At 39.3% G+C, this 21,147-nt stretch overlaps 1 protein-coding gene across 3 annotated transcripts in view; it reads left to right on the forward strand.

Moving 5' to 3' along the window:
* The window catches only part of Colec10 (collectin subfamily member 10), a 39,862-nt gene extending 20,378 nt beyond the window's left edge, over positions 1-19,484 (forward strand). Inside the window, exons 3-7 of one of the 3 annotated variants that reach the window (XR_005286841.2) lie at positions 805-876; positions 10,919-10,972; positions 12,365-12,460; positions 15,948-17,668; positions 17,732-19,484. Coding sequence is in view for 2 of the 3 variants with exons in the window: in XM_038342287.2 (XP_038198215.1) it covers positions 805-876; positions 10,919-10,972; positions 12,365-12,460; positions 15,948-16,339 (614 nt within the window). In the remaining variant the exon portion in view is untranslated. Of the gene's footprint in view, positions 1-804; positions 877-10,918; positions 10,973-12,364; positions 12,461-15,947 lie in introns of all 3 variants that reach the window. The other 2 variants (XM_038342287.2, XM_038342288.2) reach the window with 2 other exon arrangements.
* Positions 19,485-21,147: the final 1,663 nt, after the last annotated feature.

Consider the following 21,147-nt stretch of genomic DNA (forward strand, 5'->3'; position numbering starts at 1 on the left):
TTCCTCTTTTGAAGTAGCTAAAACTGTCAAATCTTGTTTGAAAACAGAGAGAGAGAGAGAAATCAATCCTAGAGCAAAGCCAGAAATGTACCTAGAAGTGAACACATCTAAAACAAACCCTGCCGCTTACCTACCCTTTATTTTACAACCCCTCCTGCTATGGACATTTGAGAAGATTGCTGGAGTAAATATTTTAATACCAACATACGAGGGATTTTCAGAATCCCTCACATTTCAATTAATAGATACCATCTAAGTCTGTTTAAATATAACACACATAGCACAGGATACAAGTTAGTGTCTTGCTTTCACTTCCTGGTACTGTGATAGAATACTCTGAAGAGAAAGAGCAACTAGAAGGGGGAAGAGCTGTTGGTGCAGTGTTACAGTCCATCACAGGCAGGAAGCGACAGCAGCTGATGCTTGGGGGGGGGGGGTGGTCTTACACATTGCAACCATAGTCATGAACAGAAAGCAAAGGGGGCTAGTGTGTGTATGCCCAGCTCCTTCTTTTCCTTTTCATGTGTGTATATAGTCTAAGACCCAAACCCAGGAAATGCTGCCACCCACAATGAATGGGTCTTCCCAACTCAGTGAACAGAGCCAAGACAACCCCACACAGATATGCCCACAGGTCAGCCTAAGTGTTGAGAAAACTAACCACCACTATTAGGTATCTTAGGTAGAATATGAATATGTGTGTGTGTGTGTGTGTGTGTGTGTGTGTGTGTTGCTGTTTTCTTGTTAGTCACATCCTTAAAGGCAAGGCCTCATGCTCTAAGAATGAATTGCTTTCCTTTTCAGGAGTTAAAGGAGACCTGGGTGATATGGGACCCCAGGGCAATATTGGCAAGTCTGGCCCCATTGGCAAGAAAGGTAAGTAAGGCCATGCTACTTTTCACTGCAAAGTAAAGGAAGGAAGCACACGGTGAGCACATTTTAAACATTTTATGTCATGACAATGATGGCTTTTCTTTCTTTTAAACAGTGTCTGTTCTGTCTCCCTAACTTGAGTCCTGTATAAGTAAACTCTCATAGCTCAGACAGAAATATATGAAGCAAAATTAAACAGACTTCAAAACAGAATCGAGCATGAACTTCCGGTAGGCTCTGTATTGAACTCTCTCCCTGGATCTATTGTTAGCTATTAACTCTTGCTAAGGCCCAAGAATACCATGATTTAAATACTGTCATGATTGCTCACAAAACACAATGTAAACAAGTATAAAGTAGAGAAATGAAGAATACTGTCTCCATATTCTATTAGCAGGATAGGAAACGGAAGTATATACAAAAATGCCTACCTCTTCGGACATATTCCACTATAAGTGCGGCCTCTCAGCCTCGATATTAGAAAAGATATAGTGACTTTTCATTACCTAATCTCTCCTTCCCTGCCCTCTTCCCATAAATCTTCACAATGGTAACAAGCCCCAATTGTTCTCCTGTTCAGTAACTCATATACAGGCGTTGTTTCACTTGCTTGGGAATACAAAACTGAAGGAGAATCAACATGCATTGCCAGCAGCTCGGAGATCGTTCAGAAAGATAAGATTGTCTCAAGAAGAATTCTAATCCTGAACAGCATGCATACTAGAGGCTCCAAATGAGAAAAGAAAACAAGATGGAGGTGGGGAGAAGCTGAAATGAGTCTTAAGGAATGGCAACATGTTTATATGCACCAGGAAAAGACATTTGAGAGAAAATGGGAGAAATGATTCTACTAAGGTTCAGATTGGAAGAAGCTCAGTGCCATGAATATTATGATAGTGCATCCTCTCTGTACTCCCCATCATTCATAAACACCTGAGCCCTTGAAGAATTTAGCAAGTGCCTCATTGTGATCAGCACGGGATTCTTCAAGGCAGGTTGCCCAAGTGGCCCCTGGTCTGAGGCTGGGGCCTTTGGTCTCACCTGGAGGCTCTGTACTTCCTCTTGTCCTCTCTAACCTCAGTTTTCCACACTTGATACCTTAAGGAGCTTCCTTCAGCTGCCTTTGAAGATGTGGATGGGCGTCTCTCTTGTACATTCACCACTGGCTGACGTCCTCACAGCTGGGGAAAGCTACCTGAGCTCTGTGGTTTTATCAAAAAAAATGAGAGATGTTGGCTTCAGAGCTCTTCATTTAAACAGGCCCTTCCTCAAACCCTAAGAGGAGGCCTAGCATACATTTACATGACCATATGTCTGACAAAAAAATGTAAATTAAGACATTTTGTCTCTGTCAGATATATCTGATATAGTGATAACCTATTTTTAAAATTTTTAAATGAATGCCTCTCCAATAAGTATAACATATATAAACATATATAACTTTTCTGTATTTATATAAATATAAATATATATTTATTATAATTATATTGCTATATGTAAATATATTGTATATTGTATATAAATACAAATGGGTTTATATATGATGTATGTGTATATAAAATATTTAATAATAATATCATACATATATGAAGGTATGCTTCTTTTCAACCCCTAAGGCATTTGCATTCCTGAAGTGATTGATATATTACCACTGACAGAGCATGGGTTAAGACCACTGTCTCCAGCTCTAATTTCCCTCTATCTAATTTCCTTCTTGTATTGGATGGTTTGGGAGTAGACACAAGTATTCAGGGAGTGAACTAAGGCTTAAGTGAAGAAAAACATTTAGTTTGGACTTAAGGTCATACGTTTATGTAGTGTGAAGTTCCTTCCATAATCAGCTAAGTTATTACTAACAAGTACAATGTAGGGGTGGCCTCCAAGAATACTCCAGCCCCCTATTGTGCAGGCCAATACGAGTCATGAAGCAAAAGTACTGACTGTGCCCAGGGACATCCAGCACTAGAAATGTGGAGACACAGATCAGGAAAAAAAATGTTTGACAAACAGGGCCAGAGATATACGGGAGTATTCCAAATCAGACATCTCAGGTACACAAGACAAAGGATTTGCCAGATTGTGTTCTCAAACTTGAGAATAATCTGAACATGTGTATCTTGGCAATAACAAGTTGCAAGGATGGAAGCACACTAATATAATTAATAATGAAACAAAAATCCCGGGCAAGACTTTACAGCCTGCATCAGGTTACATTCTGAAAATTATGATGGACTAGACTTAAAAAATAAACATACATACATTTGAAGGTGTGAAAAAAACTGCCCAAATTAATAGCAGCATGACCGCCATGCTCTAGAGCAGAAGGGTCCCACTAAAGTTGAGCATCCTGTATGACTTTCTTCCTAGGATATTTGCCAGTTCAAATACAGCGCCCTATGTCCAGAGGAAAGAAGCGCCAAGAGTCTGATATGTAAATAGAGAGTTGCTCAGAATCAGTTGTTTTTGAAGGATTGCTAAAGAATGGAAGTCCAGGAAAGTATTCCATATTTTTTAATTAAAACTCCAGAAAATCATTTAATTAGATATTTACTAATTTGTGCTTTTTTAACATAGTAAACCAAGAATACAAGAAAATACTTTGGTCAAAAAGACAATATCAACAAGAAAAAGATTATTTAAAAATGTTCAATAATAAAAAAATGAAAATGTCTCTCTTGAGATTGGTAGCAAGATTAGTATAGGCCCCTAGCATCAACTCTAACCAACATTTCTCTTGAGCTTCTAGCAAGAGCACAAATTCAAGAAAAAGAGCCAGAAAACACAAGAGTAGAACAGACTGTGATTCACTATAGGAAGATGATTTATTGTATAACCAGAAAATTCTAATAAGCTGAAGATAAGCTATGTGTATAGATAAGATTTTTAGGAAGACAAATAAAATATCAGTTTAATTTCTGTATGATAAATTATGAAATTAAAATAATACTATTTATCATAGCATCAAATTATTGTGTACTTAGAAATAAATCTAGTAAAACTTACATAAACTCTTCATAACAATCATAATACGATGGTAATGAAATTAAAGGGTACCTGAGGAAATAGAAGCAAAATACTACACAGATTATAAAACTCTGTATTATTTATATGTCAGTGCCTGGAGATATGATATTTGTATTCAATAGCTTTTTGATCAAAATCTCAATAATATTCTTTTGAAAACCAGTAAACCAATGCAAAATGTATGTGTAAATGAAAAGTATTAAGAATATTCAAGACAGTCTTATAATAAAAAAAGTGTTGGAAGACACAGTCACTAAATTAAAATACTTACTGTAAAATTATAGTGTTGATTTAATATTAAAATAAACAAACCAATGGAAATGAATAGAATCCAAAAACATTCAAATGGTTTATGCAAGGTTGATACAGATTTTCAATGGAAAACCTGCAACCTAACACTAAATAGTACTGGGTTAGTTGGATATTTATGTTTTAAAAATAATAATTGAGCCACTGAGTTGGCTCAGTGTGTAAAGGTGCTTGCTATTTTGCATAAATATATAGTACAAATGGCAGACTATATCTAGGGTCATTTCAGAAATTGTTGAGAATTCTGCCCAAATTCCAAACCAAACTTCACTTAATGATATTTTGTGAAACTCAAGTCAACAATTCAAACAGTAATTTTAAATATCAAACCTTCTAACACTATACAAGCAAAAGCTATGCTGTTGATATTTACATGCTAAGGAATGACAATAGGAAAATGTGCTCTTTGTTTTCCACACCTGAAACATTATGTTATATAACTTTTTATATAAAATAAAAACACTAAAACCCATAACATGCAGTCATTTTGAGTCTGAAACAAGGTGTTTCAGTGTTCGACCCTACTGTGTAATAGGACAACACACTATGCAGAGTGTACCTGCTGTGTGCTCAGAATCAAGGCTTCAGTGAAGTCACGGGGTGCAATATGGGTGAGCACTGCCACAAACACATCAGATTCTTTATCTGACTGTAGTAGCTTTTGCTTTTGGCATTTTCGGAAACCTTTTTGATGGGGGAGCTAACAAATCCCCTTGTTTGAGGGGCATGTCCCCGGGGGTGGGGGGCAAATACCTCTAAAACATCGGTGTGCTATTGTTTTCGCTTTTTTTTTGTTTGTTTGTTTGTTTGTTTCCTGTGCTTCGCTGGAACTCTGGCTTTGTAAGTTTTTCGCTTTTCCTCCTTTTATTAAAGCTGAGTATTTTATAGTAAAGCTAGTTTGGTTAATCCCAATTGCCGACTGACCACGCCCCTTCACCTTTTTCTCTTGTCAAGTTTTGTATGACACCTACATTTGTAACCCCAAATGTGGTCACCACCTACAATATAAGAAACCCAGCCATAAATGATGGTGAGAAGGCAAAGTGACGGATCTTCGGTATGACACCCCAAAGAGGATGGACCTCCAGAAATGTTTGATGATCAAGTTTGGAAATGATGTGCTAAGGAAGCTTTCCTTCTTCCGATCAATTTCCCCTTCACCCTCAGGTGTGCAGTGTTCAGAGTGCACCTCCATCACTGCACTCACTCCCAGGCTGTATCTTCTTATTCGCCCCCGAGAATTGCTTTCTGGGGGTAAAACATGAATACTTACTGGGTGTCTTGACTTGAAGCATACAAACAAGATGCTGGAAAGATAACATGGTAGCTGATACCACTTGCTGGAGAAGCTCAGGACCAGGGTTCAAATCCTGAAGTCCAATTTTCAAAGACGGCGTCATGATTGGGACCTATAATCATAGCATCATGTCGAGGAGAAGGGAAAGCGGAAACAGGAGGTCTAGTGAAGAATTCCCAGTCTGAAAGGAATATGGCAAAGAATGATAGAACAGGACACACAGTGTCCACTTCTGGCTTCTGAAAGCACACACATACACAGGCGTACATAGCCACACAAACAGGTGTACGTACACCATACTTACACACATAAATACACATACACCCACAAAGTTTCTCTGTGTGTGTACATCTATAAACCACCTGAGGACTAGAATTTTACATTTATGCCTACAACATAGTAAAAACTTTCTAGTAATTTGTTGTATCAAGAATACAGAAAACTGGGCTGTGGATATAGCTCAATGATAGCAAGCTTGCCTAGTAAACACAAAGTCTGGGTTTCAGACCCAGAAACACACACGTTTACCCACACATAGGTATTCACAGGTATACATAGAAGTGGGTAAAAACCGAATGATAAAACATACGATTTTTTACTGCTTTTCTACTCTTTATTCCCTTAAGGACCACTTTACTACACAAGCAGTTCCACCACTGGCTGCTGAGATTTTCTTCCCCTATAAAGATGTGCTATCAAAATTTACGAGCAAGTCTTAAGAAAAATGGAGACACAGTGTTTTGGCTCACCTGGGTTAATTTCATTTTCAATCAGCACTTGGAAATGTATTGTCCTCATTTGGCCCTGGCCCTGTGAAGTTTTTCATTGACTTGGATTAATGTCAACTTTCTTTCTAGGCTGACCTTAATGCTGTCACCTGCATGGTTAAGGTAGCTTTCCAGATGTCAATATTTCATTTTCGGGATAAGAAATAAGAATGATTTAGTGTAGGTAAATCCAATCTCATGGCAAAATAAATGTTTTTACTTAAGACCAATAATCCTTTCCCACTGAAAGCATTCTGATTTCTTTTGTTCCTCTGAATGTGACCTCCAATTCTTTACTCAAGACACTTGTTAAAGACATATTCCCATTCGCAGGCCCAAATAAAGTTTTGTGGGTGACTTGAAATCATAATTAGTTTTAGAAAGATAGATATTCTAAACCCAAATCCTCTGGAAGTGAGCTAAGGACACAGCTTGCAGCATTTTGCTGACCTGTGGCTTAGGTTGGCTCAGCATCCGCTGAGCGGAAGCCAGTGTAGATTCCATTATAAAATGGGATGGCTTCATTTACTCCCTTAATGACTTCATCGTATTAGGTACCATTATTCCCATTTAGGAGATGAAGAAATGCAGACTTATGGAAATTCAAGAGCCTGTCCAAAACGCAGCAGGGTCAGAATTCGAACCCTTGGACTTCCAGCGCTTTGTCTCTCAATTTGTTGCAAAAGGAAAGGACTTCATGTCCAAACACCAAAAAAGCAGTCACGGGGCTACAGTTTCCTAAAAGAAAAGGCACATATCGACTTAAGAAGCCACTTCCCACATGACGATCAGGCCAGATGGGTGCATCCATGCTGTCTTTACTGCTGCAATCCACAGGGGTCTTTCATGTTCTTACCACCTACGAGGCTTTTGGTTTATTTTTAAATGTTAGTACATCGCAGTGTCTGTCTTTTTGTTCTCTTTTTATTTCCTTAAAAGCCCATCACTCTTCTTCCTGACAGAAACAGCCAAAACTTGCAATGGATGCTGAAGCTGAAAATAATAACCCAGAGCCTTTATTTACTATGAATTTGTTCCCAATTCATACATTCTTATGATGGAATTTAATATATAAATATTGTGAAATAATAAGAGATTAACAACACTAATTTCATTGGGAAAGATGGTTGCAATATTTTCTGAGAAAGTTTGTGTGAATGTTGGCTCTATTTTTTTCTCAAAATATCTTTAATCTCCAAAATATCTCAAATTTATCTCAAATTAATTTTATCTAAAAAATATCGCACTGGAAGGGGGTCCTTCTTGTGGGGATATAAGAAGATGTGTTGCCACACATGAGCTAAGAGAGACAAATATACAGGCATTGTAACAAAGGATCATAATGCTTATTTAAAAATATTTTAATGTGGCAGTCCATCTGATTACTGAGGTAACAATTAGCTAATGGTTGCATAGCATATACAGAGTGGATATAATGTAAATGCAAGATTCATTCTGGAAAATAAAATGAGATTATTTTATGCTACTCAGAATGTGTATAATTTAAAACTCATAAATTGTTTATTTCTGAAGTTTTCATTTAATAATTTGGGGCTTTGATTGATCTCAGGGGACTATGGAAATCAAAACAGCCAGTTAGAGGAGATTGTTGTTCTCTGTATTTATTTTATGTCTGCTATAAGACTTACTCAGAAGAGGCACTATAGCAGAATTAGAATCCACGTTTAACCCATATCAATTTGAAAGAGATTTGAGTGCAAACAAAATGTAAATTATAAGACATTGAAGTATTAAATGCACATTCATACAAGTTTTGTGCTAACTGATGGTACCTTTGAATCTCATAAATACATATTCATGATCTTTTAACTGAATATTTTTATGACAAAGACTGCTATTGTCTTTCAGAATTTTTTCTTGTTTTATTTTTACCTGCCATTATACGGAATTAAGGGGGTGATATGATACTTTGATACATATGCACATAACATGTCTGTCACCTTCAGCACTTACTGTTTCTTTTGCGGTGAAACAGTCAAGATCTCCTCTAGCCATTTGGACGGAGAGAATACGTTACTCACAACAACAATCAGCTGGTCGTGCAACAGAACACCGGTGCTTGCTCCTACTAATGCTAACTTCATCCTCCTGGACCAGCCTTCCCCAACTTCTTGATCCTACCCTCTCCAGCAGCTGCTAATCACTATCCCACTGTCTACATCTACAAGCCTGACTTTTGTTCAGTTTCTTATTTTAAGTGAGATCATGGGGTCTTTGTACCTGGCTTCCTTCACTTTGATAACATTTTCACTTTCCTTCATCAAAACATGGGTCAAATTACCTGTGAGGTGTTATGAACTAAGGAGTCAGAAATAGTTGGATTGGGATATCAACACTGCCATTCAAACCGCCGAGCATTTCATTTGCCTCCATGAACCCCAGTTCCTTCAGCTGTAAAATTAAAGACAATCAGTATACCCACCTTGTGGGATTTAATATAATACCCATGGAGTATGCAGAATGGTGGGCAACTTCTTTATGTTCAGCAAATGAATGCTCCCATTCCTCTACTAACATAGTCTCACTATCTTTTTCTCTTCTCTAAGTGATTTTCGAGGGAATAGTGGAATCTTTAGAAAACAGCTAAGATGTGAGCAAGCTTCCTCAGAAGGTAGTTGACATCTTCTCACGCCGGTTTCTCACCCGCTCTTTGTTGCCCAAGCTCTTTTATCTACTGCTGCTGAAACTGCTGATAGCCAGGCTTGCACGCACAGGACCCGTCTTTCCTACTCCTACTGCCCTATCTGTTCTCACTCCCTCTTAAGTATGCTATCTTTCTTTGAGGTTATCTCTCTCAGACTTGTCATGCTATGTGATCACAGAGTTCAGCACTGTCTCCCTGCAAGTTCTGAGACTTCTGCTTTCACACTTAAACAGCACTCGGGAGGGCAAGAGCTTCTTTCCTTCTGTTAGGCAAGCACCTCGATGTCTGATATCACTGGGAAGAGCATGTCTGCACAGATCAGTTTAGAAAGGTTTGGAAAAACCATGGGATCCTAATGAACGTACTTTCTTCAACATATAAGAGGCTCTTAGTGAGAAGCATCCAAGTGGTGAGAATAATGGTTGACATTCTTGGAGCGAGTGACGTAAGGGACCCCCTGAGCTTTAGAGTGGCCTTGTGAAGGATGGCATCAAGCAGAATGTCATTGTCTTTTACTTTGTCCTATTGGATTGAACACCCAGCCTCCTGTCTTCCCATACTTCTTATCCATGTAGGACTTCTACTCCTACTCCTTAAGCCTGGGTGACCTTCAGTTTATCCTTCATAATTTTTTTCTTATACTGCCAGATCACCACTGAGGCATGAAACTTTATTTCACTCCTCTCAATGTCTTCTCTTTTGATCCTCAAGAACCTCAGCCAAACATTTTCTCTCGTAAATCAAAAGGTTTTTCCTGTCAATTACTGCGTCTGATGTGGACTTCAGGAGTTATTTTGAAGTTTAAAAGAAAGCATTATATTTTTTTGTTTCTTTCTCTCTGTTTCAAAAAGCCTACTTCTTTGAGAATTATTTTTTTGGAAGCCTCTGAATGAGTAAGATAATGGTCCCCTGGGAAGAAGAACAGAAAGAAAAATTACCAGAGTTGACATTTCAGTCTAATGTGAAATGACTTTGCAGGGCAGATACTTGCATGTGTCGCTTCTTGACTAAAAACTGCAAATGCTTTGAAGTCGGTGGTTTAATCTTGTCCTTCTGTGCATTTTCTCCAAGTGCCTAGCCATTAGTCTTGCACAAAGTAAACAGCAAATATTTGTGGAATTTATCTGAAAAAAAATTGTGCTTTTTCTTTTTTAAACCAAGGTCAAAGTCACATAGAATGGCTTGGAAAATAGTGACTACAGGCAGCTCAGTGTGGTAACTCATGAATACAGATTTGCAAGGCAACTGTATTTTCTTTTTTTTTTTTTTTTTTTTTTTTTTTTTGGTTTTTCAAGACAGGGTTTCTCTGCAGCTTTTTTAGAGCCTGTCCTGGAGCTAGCTCTTGTAGACCAGGCTGGTCTCGAACTCACAGAGATCCGCCTGCCTCTGCCTCCCGAGTGCTGGGATTAAAGGCGTGCACCACCACTGCCTTGTGCAGCCTAGTTTTAACTTTGAAAATACAGTTGCCGGCCGGGCGGTGGTGGCGCATGCCTTTAATCCCAGCACTCGGGAGGCAGAGGCAGGTGGATCTCTGTGAGTTCGAGGCCAGCCTGGTCTACAAGAGCTAGTTCCAGGACAGGCTCCAAAGCTGCAGAGAAACCCTGTCTCGAAAAAAAAAAAAAAACAAACAAAACTAGGCTGCACATTATATTGGCCTTGTTGCTAAGGCAAAGGCCATGTTAGCGGGTGAGACGGGCACCACAAACTCAAAGGTTCTTTACATATCCTGCAAGAATTTCAGTGATCAATCTTAATTGATCAATCAGTCTTGTGGCTCACCTGATTGTCTGTGCCCGTGAACAACCCAAAGCAAATCAGTTACACAAAGCCAAAGGATATCAGTTGGAGATGACGAAAATGGCATCTGGATGAAGGCCGTTTCCTCTGGGTTTAGAGACTCGGGTGCTTTGTCAACTTCAGACCCCTCGCTGCTTATTTATTGTGCTTTTTTTTTTTTTTTTTTTTTTTGCTGTTTTTCTTTAGGTGACAAAGGGGAAAAGGGTCTGCTCGGCATTCCTGGAGAAAAAGGCAAGGCAGGTAAGAATGGCATGCTCCTTGTTGATTTATGACACCACTTCAAATGTACCCAGCTCAAAACTACACTGTTTTTTTTTTAAAAAAAAAAAAAAAAAAGAAAGAAAGAAAACAGAACCCTTTTCCATGCATTCAACCTTGTTTCTATGGGATAGAGGACTTTGAGAAAGAGAACTTTCCTGTCTTCCCACTGGTGACTTTCCAAACCCCAGGGAAGGAAATGAGGGCACATTCCATCCTTGTCATGTTCGTGGTGAGAGGCAAGCCCAGCATATCAGGGAGTAGGGCTCAGCGTCTGTGACCAAAGGAAAAGTCCACGCCAGAACCTGCATCAGAAGCCATGCCTTGTGTCCCGAGAATCTGAACCAAACACTAGCCTGTGAGTGACCTCCTATGCTTATTCTTTAGGCTACCTGGATACAGAGCTTGCTCTGAATGAGCTGGAACAGAACTCAGCTTTTGATGTTTGATATGAGGAAGTAAAGTAGGTTGTCTGGGGAAAATTTCAGTTGTGTCTGTTTACAGTGAGCTAGTGAAGACCCAGAGAATTGTCTTATATTACTTGTGCTTATCTGCATACATGGATCAATTAAAGAACGAGCTATTTCTCCACTTGGCTAATAAGATTAGTTTAACTTCTCGTCCTGCCAAGAAATAAAGAAACAGAAAACTACACGCAGCACCCATTAAACAGAAATAAAAGAGAGAGTCATTTCAGTTGACCACCATTTTCTTGGACTCTGCTCCTCCTCGCTCAAACACAATGTAGTTAGAAAACTGGGTGAACAAAGGCAGCTGCATAACACGTTAAAATAATAGTTACTCCATCAACTAGACAGCTGCCTTTTAAAACTGAAACTGCATCTCTTCAGAGTATTTAAATGTAGCCTTTGAAACCTGACAGCTTTACTTTACGTGGATAATCAGAATTAACATGTGGTTGAATCATGAAAAGTTTCTTCTATCTTGGGAGAGCTGTGCGAGCTCGTGAATAATGCAGTAGCAGGCGAGAGGCCTGGCTGCAAATATGTTCTAAAGGACGCTGCAAAAAAATTTCTTCTGAAGCTGAGCCGACCATTTCTGTACTCAACAAAAAAATGGCAAATGGCCCGCCGTGTGTGCACAACGCACAGAGGCTGGTCTCATTCATTCCTTGTGAAACTCTCGTTTAAAGTTGGTTTTTAAAACTCATTTCAAAATTTTTAAGATACTTTATGAATTTTTAAAGATAAAGTAGAAGCCTTGTTTTTAGGTGAAGAGTTAAGCATTTGGTGCTTTGTCAAGCGAACTGGAAAATGCTAGCAAACACAGAAACACTGAGAAGAGAGGAAAAGTTGTCTCCAGTGGGGTCTCCATGTGCTTCAGTGTGAATTCACAGCTCTTGTCCCTCACAAGGCACCATCTGCGACTGTGGAAGATACCGGAAAGTGGTCGGACAACTGGATATTAGTGTCGCTCGTCTCAAGACATCTATGAAGTTCATCAAGAATGGTAAACATAGTTGTCTCTTTGCTCTGTTTCCTATTTTTTTTTTCAATCTGGTCTTTCAACACTGCATTCCTTAGCAGGAAATACCTGACTCAAGCAAGCATCACAATTCAAAAGCCTCTCAAAATATTGATTATCCTCTCAAATTCCAGTACTTTTTTTTTACTTCACTGCACATATTCAAACTTGTCTGTGTGTTATATTGGTGGGAAAAGGATCTTTGTTAAAAGAGGGTGTCAATCGCATCAAATAAGAGTAAAGACCATTCATTAAATTATTTGGTCAAATTAAACAAGCTTAATTTTCCTGTCTGACAGGGCTATTTCCATAAAATGGGGTTTGAGAAAATTGCATTAAACATAGGAAAAATTAGGGCTTATATAGCCTTCAAACTCCAAAGCTAGAAGATTTCCAAGGTTTGGGGTTTTTTGTTTTTGTTTGTTTGCTTGCTTGCTTGGTTGGTTTTTTTGTTTGTTTGTTTTTGTTTTTGTTTTGCTATGTAGAACAGTATTTAGATGGTAGTGGAACATGTATCTTATCAGCGTGAAGGTTAGGGAAATTTTAGTCTTGAGTTGAGTATAACGAAGGGGTGTTTACTTGTGGATAAACTCACAGTAAGGGTAGCAATCTACAGTCCTCTGCATGTGCTAGGAACTGGAACCAAATTCAGCTAAAAAAGAAAGGCCCACACACATTTTTCATCTACACTTATAGTAAATGAGACCATGCCCAAAGTGGGCCAGTATCTTATAGGCTATTGGCTGATGGAGTTCCCACATCACCTCCCCCTTTTGTCTAATAAGAGAGGTCTAAGGCTAATATGAAACTATATATAATAAGAACAAATATCCATGGAAAAGAAGAGGCAAAAACATACATAAAAGGTTGAATTATAACCAGCATGAACAATACCAAACATGAAACATGCTAAATGTTTCAATAGTTATCCTATCCTAAGGAATTTAAGCATTATATTAAAAATGGCTTGGCTAAATCATGATAGGAAAGTAACTATGACTATCTAGTCTTCAACCCCATCAAAGACCTGAGAAGGAAAATAATATTACCGCAGTAAACAGGAAATGCATTCAAACAACTTCCAAATGGTACAAAAAATTAGAGACTACTGGCTACCTGGGCAATCCCCAAAAATCTCATTTGCAATGTTGGGGCAATCAATTTTGGCTAAGGCCTAGAGTATCTGACAGACCATTTTCAGAGGCAGGAAAATTTGAAAAACTGTCTTACTCTGTCTTGGCAAGGTTTGGCAGTCCTTTTGCTTGTATCCTCTTTATCCAGTTTGGACACCATACATTTTGTCAGTAGTTGAGGCAGGGGCAGGTCTTTGCCCAAAGGCCAGTTTTGCCAAGATGAAAACAAGCTCCAAGTTAAATATCTTCGGTGGCCAACATTCTCTCAGGAATAGATCATGCTGCCAGGAGCAATTGTGTCTCATGTCAACAGAATCCTAAGTTATTTAAATACCATATTCTACAGTTCTTCGAAGTGTTTGAAGATACCCTGTCTATGCAGGATACAATCTCTATGCATCTAAAGAACCTGACCAGTCTAAGTATAACAAACATAGGTGACTATTAACCTGTAATTCTTAATACCTCTAGAGCTTAAAGACTAAGGCTTCATATGAAAAAAATCAAATATGCAGCAAATGAGAACAATAGCCTCAAAATGCAAAATAATATAAATATCTTGATCAGAGATAAAAATTTATAGTGCAATATAATTAATATATATCCTAAAATTGCATCAATAGGAGACAAGAGCCAAAGAGAAACAGCATCTCAGAAAAGATGAACAGCAGCAATGGCTACTTCCTAGAGTACTTGTGACAGCACATAACCACTGAAAATATAGCATTTAGTATTTTTCATTATTATGTTGCAAGTGCTGTGAGGCAGACAAAGCTTGGAGAATGCATACATATGGATACTGGTAGCAGAGAAGAGTTTTCTTGACTCCTCTTCCAATAATACATTCAGTACAGGTTTTATGTATCTCTATAAATTTTTCAACTCAGTCATTTTTCTTGTCCCTTGTCCATTTTTTTCTACATTAAAAAGCAGTAAAGTCTTCAACTTGGAAAGGCCTTTGCTGAGTTTTATTGAAGAAACTGATGCAAAGACTACTATGACTGATTTCAGCTGGCTGGACTTTCACTTAGTGTAATCTAGATGAATGTGTTGCACATTAACAGAAGCACACGAATGCCATCGTGTGTTCAAAGTCAACATGTAATGACAGAGGTCTAGGAAACACTAAAGCTTAACTAAGCAACTTAATTGGTTTTAAGTTCTAGTTGTAAATTATACATAAGATTCTGTATTGGGCTGGAGAGATGGCTCAGCAGTTGTACTGTGCTTTCAGAGGATCCAATTTCAGTACCTAGCCCTCAGGTCAAGCAGTTTACAACTGCCTGTAACTCTCCTTCCAGAGGACCTGACACCATCTCCTGATTTCCATGGGCACCCACACAAAGTATGGCCTGTACACACACACACACATACATACACACACACACACACACACACATATGCATATTTAAAAATAAAATTCTATATCTTTCGTGATTTAGAGTGTCAGAAGTATCTTGAACACATCAGAACCAACATTTCAGTGGCCACAGATTTCTTGGTGAAGTTAAAGATCCCAAAATGAAGCCAAAAGCACAAAGATCATATTATGAGTTGAAGATGATTTTCAATACCTGATTGTATCTTGAAACTCAGTCAGTAGCTAATTTTCACTTACAGCCATGAGGATGATCTCAGTCATTATGCGTGTCCATATCCTAGAAACTTGACCTAAAGTGGAAAAACCTTATCATTCTTAGGTTGTACATTGAATTTACTTTTAATAAGCATTTGTCATTTCTTAGACTGTTCTAGGCACTGGATTGAAGAGTATCAGACATGGGCACCGACCTCAAGACATCCACAGTTCGAGGGAAGATATAGACAAGCAAGCTGAGTAGAATGTTCTGAGTGGTATACAAGAAATGAGATTGGAAGGGACAATGGAAACATAGAAGACTCCATGTCCAGCAGGGGGCATTGAAAAAACTTTATGTAGGAAATTTGTTTTCTCTGAGATCTAAATGATCATCAGGGTCTTCCCAGACATGAAAGGTGTGGATGTAGAAGAAAGGGGGACAAAATATACCTGAAACATAAACTAGGTTGAAAAAAAATGGTGAGCTGCTCCAGGTAGTAACTCATGTTAATTGAACTTTGTTACCAGAGTTGCTATTGGACAGATGTATGGGAAGCTAATGAGGAAGGAGACAGAGGACAAAATGGTAGACTTTTGTTTTCATTTGATAAACAGAATGGCACAGAAGAAATGAGTTGAGTGACTACCTCGTATGACTTGCAAAAGCAGCTCTTGAAGCTGAGCAATTGCATTAAGATCTGCCATTAGATACTCGCTTCTTCTTGCCTTGATTATGATATTCTTCCTCTCTTCCCTTCAGTTATAGCAGGGATCCGAGAAACTGAAGAGAAATTTTACTACATTGTGCAGGAGGAGAAGAACTACAGGGAATCCCTGACCCACTGCAGGATCCGGGGAGGGATGCTAGCCATGCCTAAGGACGAGGCTGTTAACACACTTATTGCAGACTATGTCGCCAAGAGTGGCTTCTTCCGAGTGTTTATTGGAGTGAATGACCTTGAGAGGGAGGGACAGCACGTGTTCACGGACAACAGCCCACTGCAGAACTACAGCAACTGGAAGGAGGGGGAGCCTAGCGACCCTTATGGCCATGAGGACTGTGTGGAGATGCTGAGCTCGGGCAGGTGGAATGACACAGAGTGTCATCTTACCATGTATTTTGTCTGTGAGTTTGTCAAGAAGAAACATTAACTTCCCTCACCTTACACAGTCACTCTTCTCCTAGGCCTCCCAGCAGTTCTATCCATCTCTGCCTCCCTAATTACACTGCCTTGCTAAAAATGACGTAAGAATCCCTTATCCGCCATCTTCTTCTGTGTCAATTGTGACAATTTTCTACGTAATGTTTGCTTGGGACATTCTTGGGGATCTTTGTATCTTTCTTCTATTTAACCCTCTGACTTAATGAAGGAAGACTCTAGAACTCCAAAGGGAAATGGGAGGGTTATTCCTAAAGAGCATGTGTTATATAGTCCTTTTGTGAAATTGCCCCTTATTTTAATGGCTCCGTCTTTTTTCATAAATGTGTTCAAGGAGACATTTCTCACCTTCAGCAAAGAGAATAGGGGTCGGGGGAAGCCTTCAGAAACCTCTATAAAAGTGTTAAAGTGCAACCCTCTCCAAGGCCCTGCCCCCTTCCAAAGACTATGTCACTCATGGAGAGATTTCACACGGGAGGCCTTTCACGCTCTGTAAGTTAACGTTGCTGGAGACGCCCTTTCTGCTATTTTGACATCACAGGGCTATGCCAGGCACAGCATTTGGAATGTGTACAGACTCCTCAGTTACCGAGTTGGCAGCATGCTATCTCGAGCTGCAGATCAAACCTCGAAGCCGTTCTCGTCTGGCATTTGAAAATAAACAGTTGAACAAATCTCCAGCTTATCTCCTTCTAAACTGATGCTCCACTCACAGGTTGTGACACACGACGCAATTGTTTAAAATGCTGGCAAAGCCGTTAGTGAGCTAAGAGAAGCGGATCGGCGGCATATGTTCTCCTTAAGCCATCTGCTCATGACGTCACCCCGTGACTAACTGGGTGAGAGATGGGATTTACTGACATTCGTTCGGTGAATTCACCAAGAGTCACAAACCCATGTCCTACAGAGTCCAGGGAGACGGCATAAATAGATGAACTTGAAGGGCTGAGGCCCCTTAGCCACTAAGCACAGCCTGCCCTTTGAAGGAACCAGCTCTTCATTAGCGACTGCTGTTGCTGCCACGCAGGACCCAGCATCGCTGCCAGCCAGTATTCTGACATTTGAACAGAAGTCAGACAGCTGCAACTTTATAACTCTGTATTCTTAAGTGTTGACAATTAATCAATATCTAACCTAGATTTTTTTAGACCTACAAACGTCTGCTAGCCAAATTGTGAACTTTCGATTTCCATCTCTGGGGAAAGTTCTAATTGTGCCAGGTGTCATTGGGAAATGATGACATCAAAGTCAGGTCTCTTGTGGATGCCTTATTCAGTTCAGCTCAACAGGAGAAATTTGTTAAACCTTTGACATTTACCAGGTTATTAAACTAGTTAGAGTCCCTTTTGAGGATGTGACAGAGGGTATTTTGAAAGCTGATCAGTTTGATACAATTACAAACCAGGGCACTATGCCAAATGCCAGCCAAGATCTCAGAGAATGGGAACACCCAGAAACACACAGAGGAAAAGAAAGAGCTGAAGAAATGACTGAGAGACGAGAGAGGCAGCCAAGAGCAAACACAGCCTAGGGCGGCTCCTTTTGGATCCATGTTCACAACTGCTCTGTGTCCCTGAAGTATGAATATTTTGAACATATGGCAAATGCTATCCTTTCTATTACAAATGCTATAATGCTAACAGTTCTCTCAATAACTCATTTTTGTTTGGAAAACACTTCTAAGAGTCGATGACAGCTTCAACGAATAAAACCCATCCTGAAACCTTGCCTGGAAGAACCTCCTAAGACATTACATATTTGATCATAATTATATGAACATACACACCTTTTTCTCTTTTTTTCAAGTTAAAGCATCAGTATATAACCAAGGCTGTCCTTGAACTCTCAGTCTTCCTGCCTCAGCCTCCTGGGTGCTGGGTAACAGGTGTGCATCACCATACCCAGCTGAAAACATACCATTGCGATGTGTTTTCTGTTTTGTCAAAGCCTTTGCACTTCCTTCCTCATTTGATCCTTAAAATATGAGACTTACAAAAGGCAGGAAGTTTTACTGCCATTTTTCCCCATTGAAAATTCTGCAGCTCAAGAAATGAAAGACATTAACAAAGTCAGTGCTCTTGAGAGAAAAGAAAGCTACTATTCTGCAGGACCAAGCTAATAGATCCCTAGATGGCATGCCTGCAAGGGGACAGGGTGTGTATTGGGCAGGGAGAAATTAAGTGAGCAGCGTCACTCACAGCGGTCTACAGAGGGACTGTATTTTTGCAGGTGTTGCTGAGAAGGTGGCAGTGTGGTTTCATTTAGGGTGACGCCTGTGTGACAGCGTTGCTCAAAATTTCAAACTCTCAATCTAGCATCATGACTATCTAAATGTTCTTAGTGACTGTGACCCTTCCTAGCCGCACTATGGGGATAATTTAAATATTCTTTATCTCTTGTATCCTTATCATTTACTCTCATAGAGAACCATGACAACTAAAGAGGAATTATGGTGAGGTATTTAGAGAAGTACTAGCTAGACATACTATATGAATGCCACAAGACTTGGACATTACTACTAACTACATGCGTTATGAGATACATGAGTCAAACAAAGAATATTTTGAGAGATATATTATAAATAGAGAATCTATATTTAATTACATAAAATATGAGTTTCAAAAGATAAAAGTCAAATCATTGGGGTCTGAAGAGAAAGCTCAGTGGCTAAGACCCCATGCAGCTCTTTCAGAGGAACCATAGCTAAGTTCCCAGCACCCACAACATGTGGCTAACAATTGCCTGTAACTCCAACCCTAAGCAGTCTGACACCTTTATCTGGACTCCCTGGGCACCCACTCTCACCTGTTCACAGTCCCACACACTGATATACATACATGCACATAACTTTAAAAGTTAAAAGAAATGCTTTTAACGGTAAAACTATTCATTGTATTGCCTTCCGATTATTATGCCTTCATACTACAGCATAATCCTTTCATATATGAGGGAAAGCATCTATTATATAATTTTGAATGGAGATTGAAGAATAGCCATTTTCCATTGGTCCTGTATACATAAACCTTTCTATAACATAAGGATGTGTTTCACTGTAACGCCAACAGATGACAGTCTGTATTTGAATGTTTGGGTAATTCAATAAGCTCTGATAAAAAATTAAAATACACTTCATCTAATTTGCACCCACTTCCCTTGTTCTATGTTTTGATGCCTATAATTGAGAAGTCAAATCCTGAGCTGGGGAATCAATAGCAAGCTCTTAAGGGAAGGAGACGCCAGAGAAAGAACTGTCCTTGCCATGCCAAACATCATCAAAATGATGTCCAGTACCACAACAGTCTCAAACCTAAAGAGTGTGCAACATGACCAATTAATTTAAATTGTGTTCATGAGTCACAAGAGCAGAGATGGAAAGCATGTGTAGTAATCAACATCTCAATCATTGTGACATCTCAATCATGGGTAATTTATTCATGGATGGAGTGAGTATGTTACATGGGGTCTAGCATCTTGGCTTGTAAAGCCCACAGGAAGAGTCAAGGACAGGTGTCTGGAAGCAGTGGGATAATGAAGTCAAAATCAAAATCCTTGTGCAGGAAAGCTTGAAGCTTCCATGAAGAACAGCTAAATAAACTGCTGTGTTTAGGATAACAGCAGGATTCATTAAGTTCAGCCTCTATCATACATACTATATTCTTTTTTAAGATTTATTTATTTATTATGTATACAACATTCTGCCTCCATGTATGTCTACACACCAGAGGAAGGCGCCAGATCTCATTACAGATGGTTGTGAGGCACCATGTGGTTTCCGGGAATTGAACTCAAGACCTTTGGAAGAGCAGCCAGTGCTCTTAACCACTGAGCCATCTCTCCAGCCTTACATACTATATTCTAATATGTTTTGGGTGGTATCGTGTTGAGGTGAGAACTGGAAATGACATGGAGAAGATATGGAAGCTCAGATTTCCAGCCTCATGAACAAAACTTACTTCAGATTCTTTGTACGTCAAACCTATGATAATGAGGTTCAAGACTGAAGGAACTGCCAAGATTATATAAAGGCATGCTGCTTTTGCCTCGTGTTGTTATAATATAATATCTCTTCTGCAGTACACTAAAATAAATTGGCTGAAGAATTTTTGTAGGAGGATTTACATCACCCTTTCTCAAAGAGTAACATTGACACATCTGTTCAAATATATTAATTCATCTATTTCGGCTCACTCATTTTTATGTGAACACAAAGTTCCCATGTCATTGTATACATCCACCCACACTATTTCCTTACAAGATAGAATATCCTTGTGTTTGCACATGAACGAATATTGACAGGGGCCAAGTATTCATCCTGCTGACATGAAGGGACTCCAGCCAGCACGGGCCTGGCAAACGTACCTCTGGCAGGCCTTTCTTTTCTCCCTGATTCCTTCTGCCTTGCTAAAGAACCGTTAGATTACATTTCTGAAGCTAGCCACCAAGGTCTGTTCCTTTATTTGACCACTTCCTCCTCCTGAGACTGACTGTCAAGGTCCAGCCATCAAAGTATTGAAGTTCAGAAATCAAAAGCCCCCTTTGGCTCACCTAATTAGAATGCCTAATTAAAATTAAACACCTCATCTGAACACAGGGTTTACCATTTTACCTTTATGGTGGTTTATATATTTTCCTATGTGCCATGTCTATTTCCTCTCTATCCAGAGACAGTCCTTTGTCTCCCTGGGACAAATGCCTCTTACCCCTCTCCTTTGTCCCTTTTCTCCCCTCTCCCTTGGTCCCTTCCCTTTTTCCATCTTCCTCTATCTGTTGCCTTTGTCCCTTATCCCTGTCCTCTGTCCC

The sequence above is a fragment of the Arvicola amphibius genome, chromosome 9, assembly GCF_903992535.2.
Source record: "Arvicola amphibius chromosome 9, mArvAmp1.2, whole genome shotgun sequence".
Lineage (NCBI taxonomy): Eukaryota > Metazoa > Chordata > Mammalia > Rodentia > Cricetidae > Arvicola > Arvicola amphibius.